Source organism: Lolium perenne, chromosome 1 (genome assembly GCF_019359855.2).
Source record: "Lolium perenne isolate Kyuss_39 chromosome 1, Kyuss_2.0, whole genome shotgun sequence".
NCBI classification, from domain to species: Eukaryota; Viridiplantae; Streptophyta; class Magnoliopsida; order Poales; family Poaceae; genus Lolium; species Lolium perenne.
In genome coordinates this window covers 115350306-115369772 of record NC_067244.2, presented here as the reverse complement: position 1 = coordinate 115369772, position 19467 = coordinate 115350306, and the positions used below count along the sequence as shown (strand labels likewise).

General features: G+C 40.3%; 1 protein-coding gene across 1 annotated transcript; it reads right to left on the bottom strand.

The window, feature by feature from the left end:
- Positions 1 to 1017: 1017 nt before the first annotated feature.
- LOC127299834 (peroxisome biogenesis protein 12) lies at positions 1018 to 7483 on the bottom strand. Its single transcript, XM_051329877.2, has 10 exons — positions 7158 to 7483; positions 5635 to 5740; positions 4779 to 4927; positions 3492 to 3747; positions 3110 to 3219; positions 2780 to 2854; positions 2593 to 2679; positions 2190 to 2276; positions 1603 to 1740; positions 1018 to 1507 (listed from the first exon to the last, which is right to left on the bottom strand). The coding sequence occupies exons 1-10, from the start codon at positions 7263 to 7265 to the stop codon at positions 1436 to 1438; spliced, it is 1188 nt and encodes a 395-aa protein (XP_051185837.1). The 5' UTR covers positions 7266 to 7483; the 3' UTR covers positions 1018 to 1435.
- Positions 7484 to 19467: the final 11984 nt, after the last annotated feature.

The following is a 19467-nucleotide window of genomic DNA, read 5'->3' as shown; positions in this document are numbered from 1 at the left end:
TAGACATCTCAAACCTATCGGTCATAAGCTTTGAGAATTCATCATTGAAAGCTTTGTTAGTAGAGTCAAAGATAATATCATCAACATATAATTGGCAAACGAAAAGCTCCCCATTGACCCTCTTAGTAAAAAGAGTGGGATCGATTAGCCCAACATCAAACCCACGGTCTATCAACAATTCTTTAATGTGCTCGTACAAAGCTCTAGGAGCTTGTTTGAGACCATAAAGTACTTTATCAAGCTTATAGATATGATTAGGAAAGTCAAGATCCTCAAACCCCAGGGGTTGCGAAGAGGAGGTATATTAAAACCTAAAACTAGCACCAAACATGCAAGAGTTGGGAGAGGACGAAGGAGATGGTCAAGCCCCTCTGCCCCACACCTGTTTGGCCTGCAGGAATGAGGGAAGGCGTCTGTACGAACAAAGGCGAAAAAACAGTATCTCCTAGAACAATGAGAGAAGAGAAGTGGATCCAACAAGGCTGTTCAAATTGACCAGGGCATTCACAAATTAGGCTGGTGCCAATGCACCACCCTACTCTCACCCGCCACGTCAGCTTTTTTCCTCACTCTCACCCCACTCTCACCCCACAGTGCCAGTGCACGGGGCTATAGTGCCAGCTCTCACTTCTCTCTCCTCCCTACCGCCTCCCTAATGCCCCCACTAGCACCGCTATCGCTCCTCTCTCGCCTCGCTGTCGCCCCCAACGCGGGCGGTAGCCGGGCGGCAGCGGGCGGTACCGCCCGGCGCCAGCCCCAGCGCCCCGCGCTCGCGTCCCGCCCCACTCCCGCCCGCCTCTCGCCCGGCGGCGGGCGTTACCGCCCCGCCTAACGCCTCCACTGGCACCAGCCTTAGATGTCCAAGGGGACAACCACGCAGTTTATACATGGTGGACTGGTGGTATTGTGGTACCGTCTTCTTTCATCATTTTTTTTTGACAATTTTCTATACTTTCAAACTAAAACCTGAAAATTTTCAAACAGAATCTGAAATTTGCACTCGTGAGATTCTCAATGTTTTAAATAAACCTTCAGGAAACTCCTAAAACCATTTACTCCTATTGGTTAAATTCGTATTTGTGAGAAACAGAGCAACCGAATTGTTACAGGTTTACATCAACATTACAGCCAATTCCTACATAATAGAAAACGCAGATACAACCTCTACATGACTACAGAGTGCCACGAAAATGGATAAGGACCACTTCAGTCAAAACCCCTGAATAAATGAACTCAGTAATCATCTACAGATCAACAAAATGGCACAAAAGGGTTGTATGGACATACAGATTCCTCAGGGAGATATATCATCAGCGCCTACGGTGCCCATGGCCATGAGTGATTTCGGAACACGAAAATGGACGGCTGTGAAGTGTGACTTTGTATAACTAGCCTCCTCTTCGTTATCGGGAAGCAGAAACTGTGTCTATTCGAGCTACAAATCATGGAAGAGGCGCCTGATTTGTTCAACAGTTGCAGGCATCAACGTCACAGGGCATCTTTTATGCTGTAATGAAACGATCAACAATGTCACATTATAGAGATGCAACACAGAAAAACTGAAAAAGGCTGCTTCGAATGGCTGGTTAGCAGAATATCTACCTGAGAGACGGACTTGAATATGCAGCTGTAGCAGAACACAAAACCAGAAACAGAAAGAACAGAGGGGTTATTGCGCTTCTGGCAGCACAGAGGGCACAGCGTCCTGTCAGGTGGCAAGGGAAGTCCATCTTTAGCAACCTGGCAAAAATGACAAGACGTCCATATCAAACCATAATACTCCCTCAGGAAAAATTAAAGAACACACATGGAAGAAAAATTATATCAGGTTTGGACAGGATTAACCCTGAACAATTGACGTGAGAAAATAGAGGACTTTGCATAAGATAAGAAAACATACTCAAATCCCTAAAAAAATTTATCTAGACTAGTGGTGCAACGCAATATAACCTATATTCTGAAATTTTTCTCAAAAAACTATATGGCTTATATCTAGGAATGGAGGGAGTAGTAAACAACTGGATGTACTCCACAAGCCAACAGACAACAACATAGTTGCATAATCAAGAGTCTGATATCATCAATGATTCACAAAACAAAGTTGTCAGAGATTGATAGTCAGATGCCAAAGAGTGGTAGTAGCTTTCTTGCAAACATTTACAACTACATATAGTAGTCAGCAGATATACCTTTGGTAGTGGCGGAGGAGGGGGTGGGGGATATACAGCCGGAGCTGACATTCTTTCTTCAGCAGATTGATACCACCACTCCATCATCTAAATAGGATTAGAAAGAGAGCATTAAGTGTGCTTCCACAATGGAATGGTGTTTTGCATCAGAATGCATATCAACCACAGCATTAAGTGTGATTGCACAGTGGAATCATGTTTTATATCATAATGCACTTACCGAAGGGTATGCTAGGGCAACCATATAAATTTTTATAACAGAAAGCTAAGATCCAACTATTCATATCAAAACAACTACTCAATCTACCTAAACTGTTCGTCTGTTGAGAGAATGTTTATACAAGTGACTGAACCTTAAAAGATATTAGTCTCTTGGATTCATATGGCAGAAATTTGAGCTGACCTTGAAAAAGAAGACCGCAGCAATTAAACCAGTTTGTGCATAATCTAGAGTCGTATACATACAATTAAGGAGCACCCTTTGCATGGTCTGCACAGATCATATAAATAAACTTTTGTTAAAAGTTATTCTTGACAATTTATAATTGTAAGCAATCACACTATCGAGTAGTGTGTGAGTCCTTTCATACCTTCAACCATGGAGGACCACGAAGTCTCTCGAGCTCACGACTTCTAATCCTTGATATCCTCGAAGATGAATCCATCTACTTTGTCAAGAAAAAGCAAGAGGAAGTATCTCAGCAGAATAATAATAAACAAAATGGGAAACAGTAAATGCTTTTGTCATCTCACAATGTTTCATTTGATTAAAAAAGGGCTTTTACCAGTAAGCAAATCCAATTAAATAGATTAGGCAAAGATGTGTTTATCATGAAAAGTAAGACAAGTATGTTTCTTATATGTTGTGTTACATGCGAACCAAATATATATACGCTAATGCAAACTGGTAAGTATTATACCAGCTCTTGTCCAGTAGCACGACAAACATGAAGCCCAAGCACATGAAGTCCTGGACTATAAAATGCAGTAGCATCCAGCAGATACAGCAACTGGTAAGCAAATGAAAGGCCTGCAAATCAATATAGCAGCATAAGTTACATTTCTGTTACCCACATAATGAAACAGCCAGAGCATCGATGCAAAATTATTTTGCTTACATAAAATGGAAACAAAAAAACCGGGACAAAGTGTATTGACTGACACAAGAAAAGGGAGGTCATACAAAAGTAATAAAACAGCAAAACTGAAACTGGCTGGCGCCAATGAAGTAAGCTCTCCAAAATTATGAGCTACAGAAGAAGCTTAGGAAGATGTTTAGATATATAAGTAGCGTATATCAACCTTCATTGGTTGCATGAATCCATGGATAACAAACACCTATTAGTGCCGTAAAACTCGTCTTAAGACGTGTCAAATGTGACACTTCTCCAGTTGCAGTCTCAATTTGTGCTTCAGAAGTCGCCCCTTGTTGATCTGATACAAAGCCTGCTTCATCTAAACCAACCTCACCCTGATCCCATAGGCTTGCCTGCAATCTTGCTTCCCTTTCTTTGTTATATATGGACTGCAACTTTGACTTGAAATATGGTAAAACAACCTACATAGATATCTAGAGCAGGTTAGCATAAATAGAAGAAATAGTCCAAAACAGAGTTATTTCATCATTACATATATATTTGTCTAGATCAATTTACATATCATATCTACTTATCTTAACAAGACACAATAAAAATTAGATGGTTCAACTTGACAATGGCAATATCTACGTTGATGTGTTTGTGCTATTGAGGAACCTTGGGAAAGTGTATTAAGAAAAAAATCACGGCTTCAAATAATAGAGTGCTTGAATAGATATTATATTTTAACATTGAGATGCTAAGCAAAATAAAGTTGCATCCCAAGCAAATTCAAAACAGGAATGAATAGATTATCAGCAGTGCAGTTTATAACAGAAACACATTAAATACTACTCCCTCCGTTCCTTTTTAATTGACTCGGATTTAGTACAAACTTGTACTAAATCCGAGTCAATTAAAAAGGAACGGAGGGAGTAGATCTCTTCACATGAATTAACTACACTGGAAGAATCACTGTGATGGCAAATATTAGAAACAACAGCCAACAGAACAACAGCCTGATTGAATATTGAAAACCATAATTCTTATCTGTGCTCAGCTTTTAGTTTGAAAATACTGCACTCGTGATATAATAAGAATACAAGGGACTGTAACTAAAGCAAAGGACACATGGATGTTCACATTGTTGAATGGCTAGCGATGTAAAATAACCCAGGCAGTGATGTTTGTTGGAGTGTCGGTAAACAAGGCAGCTCAAAATAAAAGAGTGGCTCATAGCACCTACACATTAGAAGATCACACCAGGGGCTAACAATAACATAAGGTGAGTTTTATTCTTAGTGATTTAGTGTTAACCTGATGAGATCCCAGATTTAATGTTGGATGCATTCAATAGAGGAATGAATTTAGTAGGGCTTGGGTAGTAGTTACTCACAGGCAATAGCAACCGCAAAATCAATATAAATAAACATACTTAAACCCAAGAAATAACAAATCAAACATACAGTTGCAGAAAATACTTGAAATTAAACACTGCCAGGGGACATCATACCAAAAAAATAACTGAGAGGGTTTTCTGGCGCTTCCTTAGTGCAGAGTCATACACTTTGTCATTAGATTCAGCGCCAGGAATACTTTGGTTCACTGAAACCTTAACAGGTCTCCGCCTGAGACCGTATAATGACTCTGAAAAGGAACCATCTGAAAGAAATGTGCGGAAAGTTACAATCAACTACAACCACTGTAGGAAAAAGCTAATAACATAACTACTTAATTGTTGATCACCTGTCAGACTTGTTTGATCGATAATATCATTGCAGTACCACAACTAGGCTAAAATAGGTTAAAAGGACATAGTCCTAGTAGTTTCTTTCATTTGTTGAAGGAGTTAGTACTAAGGTGGGGGACCATTCCATTTTTCTAACCAAACATGGTTCCATTCCACAAGAAAATAAAAAAGAACCTTCTTGGATATTAGGATTGTGTGACTTCAGGATGAAGCTATCGTCAAACCAAAAGTTACAGCAATGCCTCCCATTAGAGAACAAAATTAGTGGTAACCTAAACTACAGCAGCAGCATTTTTTGTTTGAATTAGACGAGCTGATGATTAAGAGGATTTGATATGATCAGGTGTAGGGCTGAATTAAGAGATGCGGAAACATCTATCACAGACTGGTGTACGCAATTTCTCTCATTGATGTGCCGCATGCTAATTTAATTTAACTATTTATTTTGTCAGGGCATCATGCTGATATTGAAAGGGAAATTAAAAAGCTCAAGCTTAGCAGTACATACATAATAATACTTTTCCAGGGTTTCATATATTTATATTCCGTTCTTGAAAATTTGAAGTAAACAAAGTTAACTTTCAACAGAAAAGAAAGTTCTACTACTGTGACAACAAACCTGTTGTTCGTAAACTATGGGACTCAAGGACAGACATCAACAATGCAAAAAATTCATCTTCATAATCTAGAACTTTATGCAAGAATGGCCTTCTTAGTGCAAAAACCTGCAAGTATAACAGTATAGCGTAATTAGCAATTTAAAGAAAGGGCACGCTAAACTAAAAGAAAATACACAGACAGTGATTGTTTCGGGGAACCAGAGAAAGCATCAGTTGGAAAAAGGACTACTCGGGTCATGATACTTAACATTTCGTTGCTTTACCAAAATCATGTACAAATTGCACTTGTTGTGTGCCAATACCCAGGCTCCTTTTTCATAAAAAGCCTTTAGTAGAGTAACACTCAAGTACCTTAGAAACACTCATATTCCCTTGATATAAAGAAAAAATCTATTGACTTTTATAGGGTATGTTTTGCAAGGTAAAGTCCCAAACTTGTTATGTGTACTCCAGCCTAAAATAATTTTATATGTTTCACCAAACGAAGGGGAAAAATGATGCAGTTCGTAGTTTCTATGATCAAATAATCTAGACGGCGATGTAGGATCACAGGATGCAACTCTTTCTAAGATCAAAAGAAAAATTGTATTCAACTTTCTTAAATATAGGCAAAGTCCATCAGTTGAATGCAGACTGCAGCTGAAAACAAGCTCAAAGAAAATTGGTGCAACCAATAATGCTGACTTAAGATGTCTAATTTATTTCTATGGGCATGGAGCAGCCAAATCACCACGAAATCTAACAACCATCCAAGCAAGTATGCCTCAGTTGTATATATATGTACAAAGGTGCCTCGTCAAGATACACGTTTTCGAAGTCCTGTTGCAAGCGGTGTTCTTGGGTGTTTTTCAGCCTGCTACTATATTGGGAACTTTCCATATTGTTGTTATGTAGATTCATTCGCCAGTATATCATGAGTGGGAGCTCTGACGGGATAAAAGGCTTAGATTTCATGGTCGTCGGCTCAAGTTAACAAGAATGCTAATTCTAGTGTGCATTCTTCAATTAACAAGCAAGCTACAAGTTCCCATCATCCTCAAGCATACAGACAAGCAAACTAACAATGTCTCCCTAGCATACAGATCAGAACCATGTGAGCTCAATGTCCCTCTCAAAGAGAGAATACTTGTACTCAATTTCACTATTCAACACATAACCATGAGTTTACCCAAGCCATTGCATTGCATCTAGTCAAACAACCTAAAAGTAAGTAACAGTGGCTTTCAGCGGCAGCAGAGGCAACTTGTAAAATCGCTAATATTCGTATTACTATCTGATGTGGGTAACTATATTTTTTTGCCTCACCGATCAAGACTGGCACAGATTCAATCAAATAACTAAAAAAAATGAGGAGAAATCACACTCTACAATCATCTCCAAGTGATCACTACAATGCATCGTACGAACAGACATTATTGAAGCATGGATAAATACCAAAAACATGTGGCCTGATTACACCCAACTAGTTAACCAGACCGGATCGACGAGCATGATCGCATCGGAGAGGCGAGGCTCGACTTACACCGAGCGAGTAGGAGAGAGCGGCGCGGAGGCTGGCCGGGAGCTGCTGCGCCGCAGACATCTCGAAGAAGGTGGGCCGTGCGCCCTGTCCTCCCACCTGGAACAGCATCGCGCCGCCGCCGTCGTAGCCTCCTCCGGGACTAAGGGGTGCGGGGTAGGGTTAAGCCTGGAGCCTATGGTCAGACGTGGCGGCCCGGCGAGTTACAGAGATGGAGCTGTATTCCGGCGATGGACGGTGGGGGGTTATCCGGTGGCGGTGGCGCCTTGGTGCGCGTCCACGCCGGTGAGGGAAAGGAGAGGTGGGGCGCAAAAGAGAAGCTGTGATGTGAGCGAGACGGAGACGTGGGGGAGAAGAGACTAGTAGATGATGGGCTTCATGCACTTTTCAGCCGGGCCGATAAACCATGAGATTTCTTTGGTGTCTTCAGTTTTAGCCCAAACTCAACCCCGCCAAAATGTTGGCTAGCCAAATTTTTGGGGGCTGCTGTCCACCGACCTGGTCGGCATGTAGGGGGCACCGCACACCCCAGCGACCAGGTCGGTGCGTTGGGCCGCGGCCCATTAATGGTAAGTACGTTTTTTTTCTATATTTTTTCTGTTAATATTTATTCTTTTTCAATATCTAACTTTAAAAAAAAATATTTTCAGAGAACAAAATTTCAAAATCTGTTCAGATTCGAAATTTTTGAAATTTAATTTTTTTTCAGATTTTGATTTAATTTTTTTTCGAAATTTGAACATTTTTAAAATTTGTAAAATTTATTTTTTCCAAAAATTAACATTTTTAGTTATGAATATTTTTCGAATTTAAACAGTTTTCAAAATTTGAACGCTTTATATATTTGAAGGGATTTCAAATTTGAACGCTTTTATAATTTGAACAATTTGTAAATTCGAACGGATTTCAAATTCGAACACTTTTATAATTTGAATTTTTTTGTATTTGAACGGTTTTCAAATTTGAACATTTTTTTAAATTTTGAACAATTTTCAATTTCGAACGTTTTAAAATTTGAACATTTTTTGAATTTTGAACAATTTTCAATTTTGAAAATTTTCTAAATTTAAACTATTTTACAATTTGAACAAAAATAAAAATAAACAGAAAAGAAACAAAACAAAACAAAAAAAGAAAAAGAAACAAAAAATAAAATCAAAATAAAAGTGAAAAGAAAAAAGAAAAAGAAACAGAAAACAGAAAACAAAAAACAAAAAAAAAGTCGAACTGGGCCGACCAGGCTGGCCCATACCGCGCGCGGTAGCGACCGACCTGGTCGGTGTATAGGATTTGCCAAATTTTTGGCTAACCCTAATGCCTGGCACTAGAGTTTTTTTAGGAATTAGTGGAGACAATACCCACTAAATTCTAAATCCCCAATTATGTATAAAAAACATTGTTTTTATTTGATACTAGAGTATTGAGGGAGTTTAATTCATGCGTATCCCTATTTTTCTAAATCTTAGTGTATTGTTTTCTCAATCCCTAAGACTCTATCCCTACCTAGTGGATTGAGGATGCGGTTTTGTGAGATTGGGTAAAAGGTAGGGATTTCACCCAATACTCTAGATAATTATATCCACTAATCCCATAAAAACTCTAGTACGAAATAAAACCTTAGCGCAGGAGAAACTTAAAATTTACCACGATTTTCTTTGCACTTCTATTATTTATCAAACCATGTTATGTAGTGGTCATGTGGAAAATAATAAACACTTTAGAGAAAAATGTGGCAAATTATAAAATATTCTCTCAATGTTGGAGCGAATCACTCTTGTCAGAAGCGGTGGCTTTGTGGACTAGCCCATTAGGAGCAACAAGACGACGGTTTTCCGAAGTTTTTCCATTTTTCTTTGGTTCTTTCAGTTCCGGTGGTTCTCTTTTATTTTTGGGTTTTACAAGCCTTTTCAAAATCTAAACTTTTTTATTTGATATTTTTATATTCGAACATTTTCTAACATTTTTTTATTTAAACATCTTTCAAAAATTGAACTTTTTTTTAAAAATGGATTTGGATTTTTTCAAATTTGCACATTTAAAATGGATTTGACTTTTTGAAATTTAAACATTTAAAATTGAAATACATTTTAAATATAAACACAAAAGGAGAATCATACCTGTTAGTGGGCCATATTTGGGGTAGCCCACCATAGAAACGCTCCACACGGGAGCGAATCCGTCCTGCACAAGGTGGAGAGTATATAAGCTCCATAAATTTCTTTACTACTAGCAAAAATGTCCGTGCGTTGCATCCGGATCCACTGCATGCCCGAACCTCGTCACGGGGGAGAAGCTCATGTATTTCCTTATGTATATTTACATATTTCCTAGCAAATAATTAGTTAACACACGGGGAGAATACAGATATATCCATCTTATTCGAAAGATGGCGTTGCGTCATTGCCGCTTAGTTAGCTCACGTCTAGGCAACCATGTTCCGAAACCGTACAATGTGACAGGTGATTGTTGATTTCCAATCGACTTGCTGATACTCCAGGGAACCTGCAAAGGTATATAAACCGGTTGGAATAGATGCAAGGGAGCAAGGTGGGACTAATAATCCCAAGTCGTACCAAGTCTTAATACATGTGGCTACTGTAAAATTTGGCTGCGATGCACACCGTGGGCCGCAATATTTGTCCGGATCAAACCTGACCACCTAAATCTAGCCCAGCCACTGGGCCTACCTGCCACCTGCCCCGTAACCCACTCCCCAATCCTATCTTCTACTCCCACGACCGCACGACTTAGCCGGAACACCGCTCTCTCTCTCTCTTTCTCCTGCACCCAGTTGGAACGCTACTCTCTCTCTCCCCTGCACCTGGGCGCGCCGCCGCGGTGTGAGGTCGAGGCGTCACCCTGGTGACCTCCGCCAGTCGCGCGCCACCGGTGCTAGCCCTTCGACCTCCATCATGCCGCGCCACTGCAGCGACGGCGAGGAAGAGCATCGCATCGATGGCTTTTTAAAAAGTTGGAGTAGGCTGGTGCGTGCTTCGGCGCTGAAGCTCACCGGCGTGAGGGGTGGGTTGGTGGAGGTCGCCGCCAGCAAGCCAGCGAGTCCCAACTCGTGGCTGGCTTATTCGAACGAAGGATAGAAACAAATGGAAATGAACAAAACATTATTTTGATGGCATTGGTGCGTAATATGTGATTTGGTGGAAGGGTAAATCGGTTCAAAAAAAAGTTGGACGAAAATTTTGGAAGAAACCTTAGCTCCTTTATTATTAGAGCATCTCCACTCTTTGGCCTCCCCACACCGAAATCCGGGGTTAATTTCATCCGGATTGGACGAAAAAATGGCGTGGGGAGGACCAGTTTCCCAGCCGCGATCTCAGGCGAAGACGTTGATTTAATTTTGAAAAACGAAAATTTGATGAAATACGGCTAAAAAAGATTGAATTTAGACTAACTTTAATGATATTTACTATATAAAGGGCGAAGTTCATACATAATACAACTTTAAATATTAAAACACGCTACATGCCGAAATGGCGGTAGAACACCGTGTAGTCCTTGTCGCCGTCGCCACCATCATCGTCGGAGCCGTCGTCGTCATGCAGCTGAAAGGACACGGATGTCGCCTAGAGGGGGGTGAATAGGCGGTTTAAAACTTTTACGAGATGGGCTTAACAAATGCGGAATAAAACTAGCGTTTACTTTGTCAAGCCCAAAGTCTATATACTATGGTTCACCTATGTGCACCAACAACTTATTCTAAGCAAGGGTTCACCTATGTGCACCAACAACTTATGCTAAGCAATACAAGCAACTTATGTGATAGCAAGATATATATATACCTTCAAGCACAATGGCTATCACAAGGTAAAGTGCACAAGTAAAGAGCTCGGGTATAGAGATAACCGAGGCACGCGGGAGACGAAGATTTATCCCGAAGTTCACACTCTTGCGAGTGCTAATCTCCGTTGAAGAGGTGCGGTGGCTTAGTGCTCCCGAACGCCACAAGAGGCTCACCTTGAGGTGTGGTTGCTCGATGCACACCAACGCCACAAAGGCCTCACCCCAAGATGAGGTACTCACACCACACACCGAACGCCACGAAGGCGCCTCACCTAAATCTCCGGTGACCCTCGCCAGAAAGTCCTAGGTCACGGTTCCACTAAGGGATTTCCTTCGAGGCGGAAACCGGGCCTTACACAAAGATTGGGGCGCACATCCACAACTTAATTGGAGGCTCCCAACAAATCGATACAAAGGCCTAGAATCCGTCTAGGGTTCCAAGAACCCAAGAGTAACAACCTTCTTGTTTTCACCACCACGAATCACCATGGAGAACTCAAACCGATGCACCAAATGCAATGGCAAGAACACCACAAAGATGCTCAAGTCCTTCTCTCTCAAATTCCAACAAAGCTACAAAAGCTATTGGGGGAATAAGAGAGGAAGAACAAAGGAATTCACAAAGAACACCAAGATCAAGATCAAGATCTAGAGAGTTCCACTCACAAAGAGATGGATTTGATTGGTAGAAATGTAGATCTAGATCTCCTCTCTCTTTTCCCTCAAATGGGGGCAAGAATCATGGAGGGATTGAGAGATAGAGCAAGCTTCTCTAGTTCAACAATGGAGGAGAGAGAGAGTGAGAGAAGCACATCCCAAGGAGGAAGAGGGGGGGTATTTATACACCCCAAGAAAATCGAGCCGTTGGGACAAAACGAGGGCCGGATATCCCCCCCCCCCCCCAGGAAAATCCGGCCTTGGGGAATTTCCGGACAAAAGTCCAGCCCCCTATCCATTGAGCATCGCCAGAAAGTCCTTAGCCGATTTTGGGGGGCCGGATATTTGCAAAAAATCCGACCCGGATTTTCCGCCCCCCGGAAAACTGGTAGAGACAGCAAACTGAAACAGGCATAACTTTAGCATTCAGACTCCGATTTTGATGATCTTGGGCTTGTTTTGAAGCTAGGAACAAGCTCTACAAGATCATGCATGGAACCATCATAGTCCAACAAGGGAGGATAGATATAAATGATGAAAGGTTTGACCTATCTAAAAAGTACATACCGGTAAAACCTCCAACCTTGAAAATGCAAGAAGTTGCCCGTGCAAAAACCATTCTTGATGAACTAGAACTTGTCATGAGAATAAGTACAAGCTCTAAAACATCACATGGATAAGATCCAAATAACAACCAAGAAATATGATGCAAGGATGCACATGTTTAAGCTCTCCGAAGGATACGACCGAGTTACTCACTCGAGAGCCCTCTTGATAGTACGGCAACTAAACTATAAAACGGTCTCCAACTACACCATGAGACCGGTGAGAAAGAAACCCTATCAAGAGCAAACCTTATACTTGCGCATTCCACTTGATCTTGATGATGACGATCTTGATCTCAACAAGATGGAACGCCTTTCTTGATTGTGCTTGCTTGACGAAGTCTTGTGGATTTCTCCCCCATAATCCACCATGGGAGAGCTTCTTCTTCGGCTCATCTTCACATATCCATGATCACCATATATGGATTGCTCCCCCATAATCCACCATGGGAGAGCTTCTTCTTCGGCGCATGTTCACATAACCATGATCACCATATGGATGACAAGAGTCAAGCAAAGGATCTCTTCGAGATGGCTCATCTTGAACTTGCACTTCATTTCGTTGATGTCTTGAAGTTAACCTTGAGATCTCACTTCATCTTCATCTTCAAGACATACTTGACACTTGATATTCTTCATTTGGATGGCAAGACTCAAGCAAAGGATCTCTTCGAGATGGCTCATCTTGAACTTGCACTTCATTTCTTCATTCTTCATCATGTTGATGTCTTGAAGTAACTTGAGGGCTCACTTCATCTTCATCTTCAAGACATACTTGACACTTGATATCCTTCATCAATTTCTTCTTCTTGCAATCTTGAAGCCAACATATGGTTCAAGAATATCTTCATGGCAAGCTTCAAGCTTATGATCTCTTCGAGTTGGCTCATCTTGAACTTGCACTTCATTATGTTGATGTCTTGAAGTAACTTGAGGGCTCACTTCATCTTCATCTTCAAGACACTTGATATCCTTTATCAATTTCTTCTTATTGCAACCTTGAAGCCAACAAATGGTTCAAGCATTGCCTATGGACAACACCTACACATATAACTCAATGCAAACATTAGTCCATAGGGATTGTCATTAATTACCAAAACCACACATGGGGGCTCCATGCACTTTCAATCCCCCCCATTTTTGTAATTGATGACAATCTCTTTCAGAGGATTTATATAAGGAATTTAAGTAACAAATAAGTTAAATATATAGAGCAAACTAGCTTGTAACGCCCCGCTTTTGCAAACTTGTTTATTTGTCCCTATTGCAAAAATTAGGGGGAACAAAAACTTTTTCTATAGACTAATTAAGATGAATTGCCTTTATCTGTTTGCTATGATGAATTGCCTTGATCTGTTGGTAGATGTATTGTCTTGATTTCTTGTTGAGTTTTGTCTTGAGCCACTTCAAAGAACAACACCCCTAGTGGTAAAACAAGCAACTCACCTAATAAAAACACATGTGTGATTTAGGAAGAATTGTTTTCCTTCTTACTACATCAAACTTTGCTTCTGATAGCAACATGAGTATGCCATCTTGATTTTTCTCTTTGTGGTACAAGATAGCTGATGGCGTGTAACTCACACGTTCGTTGGGAACCCCAAGAGGAAGGTATGATGCGCACAGCAGCAAGTTTTCCCTCAGAAAGAAACCAAGGTTTATCGAACCAGGAGGAGCCAAGAAGCACGTTGAAGGTTGATGGCGGCGGGATGTAGTGCGGCGCAACACCAGGGATTCCGGCGCCAACGTGGAACCTGCACAACACAACCAAAGTAATTTGCCCCAACGAAACAGTGAGGTTGTCAATCTCACCGGCTTGCTGTAACAAAGGATTAACCGTATTGTGTGGAAGATGATTGTTTGCAGAAAATAGTAGAACAAGTATTGCAGTAGATTGTATTTCAGTAAAGAGAATTGGACCGGGGTCCACAGTTCACTAGAGGTGTCTCTCCCATAAGACGAACAGCATGTTGGGTGAACAAATTACAGTTGGGCAATTGACAAATAAAGAGAGCATGACCATGCACATACATATCATGATGAGTATAGTGAGATTTAATTGGGCATTACGACAAAGTACATAGACCGCCATCCAACTGCATCTATGCCTAAAAAGTCCACCTTCAGGTTATCATCCGAACCCCCTCCAGTATTAAGTTGCAAAGCAACAGACAATTGCATTAAGTATGGTGCGTAATGTAATCAACAACTACATCCTTAGACATAGCATCAATGTTTTATCCCTAGTGGCAACAAAGCACAACACAACCTTAGAACTTTCTGTCCTTCGTCCCTGTGTCAATGCAGCATGAACCCACTATCGAGCATAAGTACTCCCTCTTGGAGTTACAAGCATCTACTTGGCCAGAGCATCTACTAGTAACGGAAAGCATGCAAGATCATAAACAACACGTAGATATAACTTTGATAATCAACATAACAAGTATTCTCTATTCATCGGATCCCAACAAACGCAACATATAGAATTACAGATAGATGATCTTGATCATGTTAGGCAGCTCACAAGATCCGACAATGATAGCACAATGGGGAGAAGACAACCATCTAGCTACTGCTATGGACCCATAGTCCAGGGGTAGACTACTCACACATCACACCGGAGGCGACCATGGCGGTGTAGAGTCCTCCGGAGATGATTCCCCTCTCCCGGCAGGTGCCGGAGGCGATCTCCGGATCCCCCGAGATGGGATCGGCGTTGGCGGCGTCTCTGGAAGGTTTTCTGTATCGTGGCTCTCGGTCCTGGGGGTTTCGTCACGGAGGCTATTTGTAGGCGGCAGGGCAGGTCATGGGGCGGCACGGGGGCCCCACACCATAGGGCGGCGCGGGCAAGGGGGGGGCCGCCGCCTAGGGTGTGGCCCCTCGTGGCCCCTCTTCGTCTCTCCTTCGGACTTACGGAAGCTTCGTCGAAAAATAGGCCCCTGGGCTTTGATTTCGTCCAATTCCGAGAATATTTCCTTACTAGGATTTCTGAAACCAAAAATAGCAGAAACAAAGAACTGCACTTCGGCATCTTGTTAATAGGTTAGTTCCAGAAAATGCACGAATATGACATAAAGTGTGCATAAAACATGTAGATAACATCAATAATGTGGCATGAAACATAAGAAATTATCGATACGTCGGAGACGTATCAGCATCCCCAAGCTTAGTTCTGCTCGTCCCGAGCAGGTAAAACGATAACACAGATAATTTCTGGAGTGACATGCCATCATAATCTTGATCATACTATTTGTAAAGCATATGTAGTGAATGCAGCGATCAAAACAATGTGTATGACATGAGTAAACAAGTGAATCATAAAGCAAAGACTTTTCATGAATAGCACTTCAAGACAAGCATCAATAAGTCTTGCATAAGAGTTAACTCATAAAGCAATAATTCAAAGTAAAAGCATTGAAGCAACACAAAAGATGATTAAGTTTCAGCGGTTGCTTTCAACTTGTAACATGTATATCTCATGGATATTGTCAACATAGAGTAGTATAATAAGTGCAATAAGCAAGTATGTAGGAATCAATGCATAGTTCACACAAGTGTTTGCTTCTTGAGGTGGAGAGAAATAGGTGAACTGACTCAATCATTGAAAGTAAAAGAATGGTCCTCCATAGAGGAAAAGCATCGATTGCTATATTTGTGCTAGAGCTTTGATTTTGAAAACATGAAACAATTTTGTCAACGGTAGTAATAAAGTATATGCATCATGTAAATTATATCTTATAAGTTGCAAGCCTCATGCATAGTGTACTAATAGTGCCCGCACCTTGTCCTAATTAGCTTGGACTACCGGATCATCACAATGCACTGTTTTTACCAAGTGTCACAAAGGGGTACCTCTATGCCGCTTTGTACAAAGGTCTAAGGAGAAAGCTCGCATTGGATTTCTCGCTATTGATTATTCTTCAACTTAGACATCCATACCGGGACAACATAGACAACAGATAATGGACTCCTCTTTTATGCATAAGCATGTAACAACAATTAATAATTTTCTCATTTGAGATTGAGGATATATGTCCAAAACTGAAACTTCCACCATGGATCATGGCTTTAGTTAGCGGCCCAATGTTCTTCTCTAACATATGCATGCTTAACCATAAGGTGGTAGATCTCTCTTACTTCAGACAAGACGGACATGCATAGCAACTCACATGAAATTCAACAATGAATAGTTGATGGCGTCCCCAGTGAACATGGTTATCGCACAACAAGCAACTTAATAAGAGATAAAGTGCATAATTACATATTCAATACCACAATAGTTTTTAAGCTATTTGTCCCATGAGCTATATATTGCAAAGGTGAATGATGGAATTTTAAAGGTAGCACTCAAGCAATTTACTTTGGAATGGCGGAAAATACCATGTAGTAGGTAGGTATGGTGGACACAAATGGCATAGTGGTTGGCTCAAGTATTTTGGATGCATGAGAAGTATTCCCTCTCGATACAAGGTTTAGGCTAGCAAGGCTTATTTGAAACAAACACAAGGATGAACCGGTGCAGCAAAACTTACATAAAAGACATATTGAAAACATTATAAGACTCTACACCGTCTTCCTTGTTGTTCAAACTCAATACTAGAAATTATCTAGACCTTAGAGAAACCAAATATGCAAACCAAATTTTAGCATGCTCTATGTATTTCTTCATTAATGGGTGCAAAGCATATGATGCAAGAGCTTAATCATGAGCACAACAATTGCCAAGTATCACATTACCCAAGACATTAATAGCAATTACTACATGTATCATTTTCCAATTCCAACCATATAACAATTTAACGAAGGAGAAACTTCGCCATGAATACTATGAGTAGAAACCAAGGACATACTTGTCCATATGCTACAGCGGAGCGTGTCTCTCTCCCATAAAGTGAATGCTAAGATCCATTTTATTCAAACAAAACAAAAACAAAAACAAACCGACGCTCCAAGAAAAAGCACATAAGATGTGATGGAATAAAAATATAGTTTCAGGGGAGGAACCTGATAATGCTGTCGATGAAGAAGGGGATGCCTTGGGCATCCCCAAGCTTAGACGCTTGAGTCTTCTTAATATATGCAGGGGTGAACCACCGGGGCATCCCCAAGCTTAGAGCTTTCACTCTCCTTGATCATGTTGCATCATACTCCTCTCTTGATCCTTGAAAACTTCCTCCACACCAAACTCGAAACAACTCATTAGAGGGTTAGTGCACAATAAAAATTAACATATTCAGAGGTGACACAATCATTCTTAACACTTCTGGACATTGCATAATGCTACTGGACATTAGTGGATCATAGAAATTCATCCAACATAGCAAAAGAGGGAATGCGAAATAAAAGGCAGAATCTGTTAAAACAGAACAGTTCGTATTGAAGAATTTTAAAATGGCACCAGACTTGCTCAAATGAAAATGTTCAAATTGAATGAAAGTTGCGTACATATCTGAGGATCATGCACGTAAATTGGCTTAATTTTCTGAGCTACCTACAGGGAGGTAGACCCAGATTCGTGACAGCAAAGAAATCTGGAACTGTGCAGTAATCCAAATCTAGTACTTACTTTTCTATCAACGGCTTTACTTGGCACAACAAAACACAAAACTAAGATAAGGAGAGGTTGCTACAGTAGTAAACAACTTCCAAGACACAAAATAAAAACAAAGTACTGTAGGTAAAAACATGGGTTGTCTCCCATAAGCGCTTTTCTTTAACGCCTTTCAGCTAGGCGCAGAAAGTGTGTATCAAGTATTATCAAGAGACGAAGTGTCAACATCATAATTTATTCTAATAATAGAATCAAAAGGTAACTTCATTCTCTTTCTAGGGAAGTGTTCCATACCTTTCTTGAGAGGAAATTGATATTTTATATTACCTTCCTTCATATCAATGGTAGCACCAACCGTTCGAAGAAAAGGTCTTCCCAATATAATGGGACAAGATGCATTGCATTCAATATCTAAGACAACAAAATCAACGGGAACAAGGTTATTGTTAACGGTAATGCGAACATTATCAACTTTACCCAAAGGTTTCTTTGTAGAATGATCAGCAAGATTAACATCCAAATAACAATTTTTCAGCGGTGGCAAGTCAAGCATATCATAAATTTTCTTAGGCATAACAGAAATACTTGCACCAAGATCACATAAAGCATTACAATCAAAATCTTCAATCTTCATCTTAATGATGGGCTCCCAACCATCCTCTAGTTTTTTAGGAATAGAGGCTTCACGCTCTAGTTTCTCTTCTCTAGCTTTTATGAGAGCATTTGTAATATGATGTGTAAAAGCCAAATTTATAGCACTAGCATTAGGACTTTTAGCAAGTTTTTGCAAGAACTTTATAACTTCAGAGATGTGGCAATCATCAAAATTCAAACCATTATAATCTAAAGCAATGGGATCATCATCCCCAATGTTGGAAAAAATTTCAGCAGCCTTTATCACAAAAGTTTCAGCTTTAGCAGCTTTCAGAGCTTTTTCGCGCTTTGCATTAGAAGTGGAAACATTGCTAACACCAATTCTTTTATTATTATTAGTAGGAGGTGCAGCAACATGTGTAGCATTAGCATTACTAGTGGTGGTAATAGTCCAAACTTTAGCTACATTCTTCTCTTTAGCTAGTTTTTCATTTTCTTCTCTATCCCACCTAGCACGCAGTTCAGCCATTAATCTTATATTCTCATTAATTCTAACTTGGATGGCATTTGCTGTAGTAACAATTTTATTATGATGATTCTCATTAGGCATAACTTTTGATTTCAAAAGATCAACATCAGCAGCAAGACTATCGACTTTAGAAGCAAGTATATCAATTTTCCCAAGCTTTTCTTCAACAGATTTGTTAAAAGCAGTTTGTGTACTAATAAATTCTTTAAGCATGGCTTCAAGTCCAGGGGGTGAACTCCTATTATTGTTGTAAGAATTCACATAAGAATTACCATAGCCGTTGCCATTATTATAAGGATATGGCCTATAGTTGTTACTAGAATTGTTCCGGTAAGCATTGTTGTTGAAATTATTATTTTTAATGAAGTTTACATCAACATGTTCTTCTTGTGCAACCAATGAAGCTAATGGAACATTATTAGGATCAATATTAGTCCTATCATTCACAAGCATAGACATAATAGCATCAATCTTATCACTCAAGGAAGAGGTTTCTTCGACAGAATTTACCTTCTTACCTTGTGGAGCTCTTTCCGTGTGCCATTCAGAGTAGTTGATCATCATATTATCAAGAAGCTT

Bases quoted from the DNA above. Each gene is read 5' to 3' on its own strand.
- LOC127299834 (XM_051329877.2), bottom strand. From the start codon at position 7,265: ATGCTGTTCCAGGTGGGAGGACAGGGCGCACGGCCCACCTTCTTCGAG. The intron at 5,741-7,157 runs GTAAGTCGAGCC...TTATACTTGCAG, and splicing joins CTCTCTCCTACTCGCTCGGT to GTTTTTGCACTAAGAAGGCC. The intron at 1,741-2,189 runs GTATATCTGCTG...CATTTTTGCCAG, and splicing joins CTCCTCCGCCACTACCAAAG to GTTGCTAAAGATGGACTTCC.